Raw genomic sequence first — 4,749 nt, forward strand, 5'->3', positions numbered from 1 at the left:
GAGGGGGGTGTCATCATCCTCTTCCAGATGCCTGTCCACATCTAGCCACCCCACTACTCCCCCGTCGACGACAACACTAGCCACCATGGGCTTCTTCTCCGGCAAGAACAAGGGCAAGGCCCCCGCCGGCCCTTCGCGCGCCCCACCACCCTTCCCCCTCGCCTCCGCCGTCGTCTTCCCACCGGCCTCGGCAGCGGATTAGCGTCCCAGTGCACCAGGCGAAGTGGCACTGGGAGCACCGCATCCGCATCCCGTATCCCGATGTCATGCTGCCACATGACTGGCACTTGGATCTGGAGAGGATCCCGGTGTCAGCGGCACCGCCTTCAGTGTGGGTGCATGCGGAGGAGGTGTGGCATCGACGGCAGCAACTAACGCCGGAGCAGCGCCTCAACCTTGTCTATGCATCCGACTCTTCGAGTGGGAGGTCTGATTCATGTTTCAGCACAAGGAGCAGCGTCCGCGACGTGCGGGCTGGCTTCCTGCCGCCGCCCCTCGTTGTGCGCGACGAGGACCGGGAGGCGGAGGCCGCCTACCAAGCGGCGCTGGCGGCTGCCCTCCATAAAAACGAGGAGGACGAGCGGCGCAAGGCGGCGGAGGAGGGCGCGGCGTACCGGGCGCGCCTGTCGAAGGCCATGTCACTCTCCGGTGCCAGCGACTGCGTCATGCCGTCGCTGTCCCCCGTCAAGGCCGAGCCCGCACCGACGCCCATCAAGCCCGAGCGCGGCAAATGGGACGGATACGTGTGCGAGTGGGTCAACACGCCACCCATCTGGTTTGGGGCGACGCCGGCACAAGAGCGGATCTACCTGGAGCAATGGCGGCAGCGCAGGCGGGCGGAGGAGCGCCGCGAGGGCGAGCGGCTCGAGCAGTTGGATTGCGAAGCGGAGGAGGAGCGCCGCGAGACGGAGGAGGAGCGCCGTGCCCGTGGTGGGCCAGCCCAGCCGGCGGCGGCACAACCAATGGCGGAGGACGTCACCACAACCTGTGGGGACAGTGTTCCGCTGGGCTAGCCCAACACCGACACTTATCGACCTCACCGGCCCCGACGACGACGACAAGGGCTCCTTGGGCAACGCATCCCTACTAGTTTTTAGTTTTATTAAATGTTTCTACCTAATGTAAAAGTGGACTTGTAGACTCTCGTTGGCCTTTGTGGCCGACATTAATGTTTAATTAATATTTTTTATTTTTAAAATTTTTACGGTGTTTTTTTTGTGTGATCTTAAAAAAGTTGGTCAGGCTTGTGTTGGATGCAAGCGCCGATCCAAATACAAAAACGAATTTGGATGTTCGCCGGGCCGAACCAAACGAACAAAAAACTCTTAAGAGTTTGAACGAAAGAAAGATTCGATCAACAACCCGTATCATCCAAACCAAACGACGAGGCGCCGAGTATGATCGCATTTATATGTGCATCCCTGCACCGCACGAGATTCTTCCGTGGACCCACCGTGTGTTTCTGCTCTTTCTCCGGACAGACGACGCAGCACTGATGGGCGATTGGGCGTCACCCTGCAAACTTGCTGCCACTGCGCACCCTGCAGACTGGGTGACGCGGGCAGGCTGACGTTTCGCGCGTGACGTTTCGCTGCCACGCGTGCGTATGACCGAGCCTGACCACACTCTGTTTCCCACGCGACCGCGACCGCGACCGCGGCGTCCCGCTCCCTCCAAACGACATGTCCCCCGAACCCCCGCTATATTTACCGGTCCTTTGGGGATGCCTAAGCATTCAAACGACCTGCGCTCGTGGTTGATTCTTCACGCATAGCAATCCCAGTCTCAGCCTCTCAGGCCAGGCTCACGGTGGTAGGAAGTTTGCAGGGCCGCGCCCGTGTGATTGCTGATCTGATCAATGGACACGGCGCGGCGCTCGCCGGTCTGCCTCGACCTCATGGTCGGCCTTCCCATGGTCCGCGAGCCGTCTCCGGCGAGGTGCGCCGGAATGAGAGCCGAAGCTCACATTTCTAGCTCGGCCTGTGGCAGAGCAGCTTCCACCACCATGACCAACGGCGAGGTATGCAACCGTTCAACCACACTCTGTTCTTTTTTTTTTTTTTGCTTTATCGAAAAAATCTCTTGCATCTCGCTCGACGTGCTGGATTTGATCGTGCAAATGTGGGGGGTTTCCAGGCCAGGATCCTGGAGGCCAAGTTCACGGAGGTGAGCGAGGAGAACAGAAGGCTCACCGAGATGATCGGCTACCTGTACGCTAATAACCAGAATTTCGGGCGACAGAGCCCCGAAGGCGAGGGCGAGCAGCCCGCGAGTACTGCCGCGTCGCCGACATCGCCGGTGGGCAAGAAAAGGGGCAGGGAGAGCCCGGACACGTCGGATTCCGGCGATGCCAACAGCGACAAGAAGATAAACATGGTCGAGGCCGATCATGTCGACGTCGAGAGCCCGCTGAGCAACGGCACTTGCCGGAGAATCAAGGTTAAGAAGGTCTGCACCCGGATCGACCCATCGGACACGAGCCTTGTAAGTCCAAATCGATCAAAGCTAGCTAGAACCTCTCCACTGTTCGAAACAATCGTCGACTAATTGCAACTGTACTGATACTGAAACCTGTGGCATCTGTAGGTGGTGAAAGATGGGTATCAATGGCGGAAGTACGGGCAGAAGGTCACACGAGACAACCCGTCCCCCAGAGCCTACTTCCGATGCGCCTTCGCACCGTCCTGCCCTGTCAAGAAGAAGGTATCCTTCAAACTCCGCCCAATCCTACCATCTTGACCATGCACGGTCTGAAAACCTTATGTTCTGTCACTGATTTCTTGGTACGATCCATGGTGATGCAGGTGCAGAGAAGCGCGGAGGACAGCTCTGTGGTGGAGGCGACGTACGAGGGCGAACACAACCACCCGCGCCCCACGCGGGACGGCGAGCTGCCGAGCTGCGCAACGCAGGGCGGCGGCTCGGTGCCATGCTCCATCTCCATCAACTCCTCCGGCCCGACCATCACGCTGGACCTCACCAAGAACGGGGGAGGCGTGCAGGTCGTCGAGGCAGGGGAGGCGCAACCGGACCTGAAGAAGGTGTGCCGGGAGGTCGCGTCGCCGGAGTTCCGGGCGGCTCTGGTGGAGCAGATGGCCCGCGAGCTCACCGGCGACCGGAAGTTCACGGACGCGCTCGCCGCCGCGATCCTGCGGAAGCTGCCGGATTATTAGCATTCAGTAGAAGCTATCGAGATTCGAGACTGTGCATACAGTACTTCAGAAACAAACACCCGTGCGGTGTTCTAGTACAGCTTCAGAAAAGATGTTCTAGCACTTCTCTGCTGAGATTTAGGGCCTAGTTCTCCCCTAATTGTACTGCATAATTTGCAATTTTTCTTGCTATTTGATGATCTGAATCGTACCACAGGAAAATAATGTATCGTGAAAAGAAGGTATGGAGAAAATAAATTTGAAACGTGCCACAGTTTGAAATTTAATATTTATGTTATTACACATCCAAGTGACTCAAACAAACATAAAAAATAAAGAAATATCCTCATGAATCTCTCTGTAAGATCAATGATATATACTTCCTCCGTCCCCAAATGTAAAAAGTTTTTTGATATTATGATAGTGTCAAAAAGCTTTTTACATTTTAGGACGGAGGGAGTATAAAATAGTTAAAGGGGCTAAGGCTGGTTGTGTAAAACGTTTTTTGATAATATGATAGTGTCAAAAAGCTTTTTACATTTTAGGACGGAGGGAGTATAAAATAGTTAAAGGGGTTAAGGCTGGTTGTAATGGAGAGTATCATGTACTACTATCATGATACTTGTGTATGATTCTACATCTGTAATACCCAGTATCATATGTTGGTATCATAGATGACTATATTTATTATCATTTTTTTGATAAATGATATTTTTATTGGTTTAAAATATAGCATCAAGCGGATACAAAACATGATGACCATCGCCCTGCCTCTGCATAGTTAAGATGCGCACAGCCAAGCAAAAACAAATTGATAGAAGATTATTAAAAAAGGCGACATATCAGTAATAGTAGGATCATATAAGACCGATGGTATGCCTATGTCGAAAGAGTTGGTGCGCCAATCCGGAGATTATGCTGCCATCCATGCTGGGTGAAGACCTCCCTGACCACCCGCTCCAACCACGTACAAACCGCCTTGAATAGAGGTTGATACTCCGTTCGGTGTAGCGTAGACCACGTACAAAGCAAGTGCGTACAGCGGAAAAGAACCTACAAACGAGAGGTGTTTTTGCCCTCAAAAACCAAATCATTTCTACATAGCCAGAGTGCCCATAATAAGGCATATGCTCCTACCCGAATTAGCATTTTGAACCTATATGAAATTCCGTCCAACCAATGATCAAAAATATTGACAACATCTATGGGCGGATACAAATTGGACGCTATTTGGATGACTGACCACGTAGAACACGCAAAATTGCATTGGAAAAAGAGGTGTTTGATTGTCTCGTGATGAGTACAAAAACTACACTTCTTACTTCCGTGCCAATTACAACAGGCGAGATTGTCTTTGGTTAGCACAACTCCCCTTTGAAGATACCACATAAAGATTTTAACTTTTAGTGAAATCTTTGACATCCAAATTTTCTTGTTATTATCCACTGGGACCTCTGAATGCGTGAGCGCATGGTACATAGAGTCAACTATGAAGGACCTAGATGCCGTGAGGTTCCAGTGAACACATCCCATCCTTGTGTTAGGTTAATCAACTCCAATCGAGATAACAGATTTTGCCATGACATAAGATGGGGCC

At 52.8% G+C, this 4,749-nt stretch overlaps 1 protein-coding gene across 1 annotated transcript; it reads left to right on the top strand.

The window, feature by feature from the left end:
- The first annotated feature begins 1,750 nt into the window (after window positions 1–1,750).
- Window positions 1,751–3,424, top strand: LOC119301712 (WRKY transcription factor WRKY76-like). Its single transcript, XM_037578696.1, has 4 exons — window positions 1,751–2,020; window positions 2,137–2,484; window positions 2,587–2,703; window positions 2,805–3,424. The coding sequence occupies exons 1-4, from the start codon at window positions 1,859–1,861 to the stop codon at window positions 3,171–3,173; spliced, it is 996 nt and encodes a 331-aa protein (XP_037434593.1). The 5' UTR covers window positions 1,751–1,858; the 3' UTR covers window positions 3,174–3,424.
- Window positions 3,425–4,749: the final 1,325 nt, after the last annotated feature.

The sequence above is a fragment of the Triticum dicoccoides genome, chromosome 5A, assembly GCF_002162155.2.
Source record: "Triticum dicoccoides isolate Atlit2015 ecotype Zavitan chromosome 5A, WEW_v2.0, whole genome shotgun sequence".
Taxonomy (NCBI): domain Eukaryota; kingdom Viridiplantae; phylum Streptophyta; class Magnoliopsida; order Poales; family Poaceae; genus Triticum; species Triticum dicoccoides.

Coding starts and splice junctions, on each gene's coding strand:
- LOC119301712 (XM_037578696.1), top strand. CDS start 1,859: ATGGACACGGCGCGGCGCTCGCCGGTCTGCCTCGACCTCATGGTCGGC. Junction 2,485..2,586: donor ACCCATCGGACACGAGCCTT/GTAAGTCCAAAT, acceptor TGGCATCTGTAG/GTGGTGAAAGATGGGTATCA. Junction 2,704..2,804: donor CCTGCCCTGTCAAGAAGAAG/GTATCCTTCAAA, acceptor ATGGTGATGCAG/GTGCAGAGAAGCGCGGAGGA.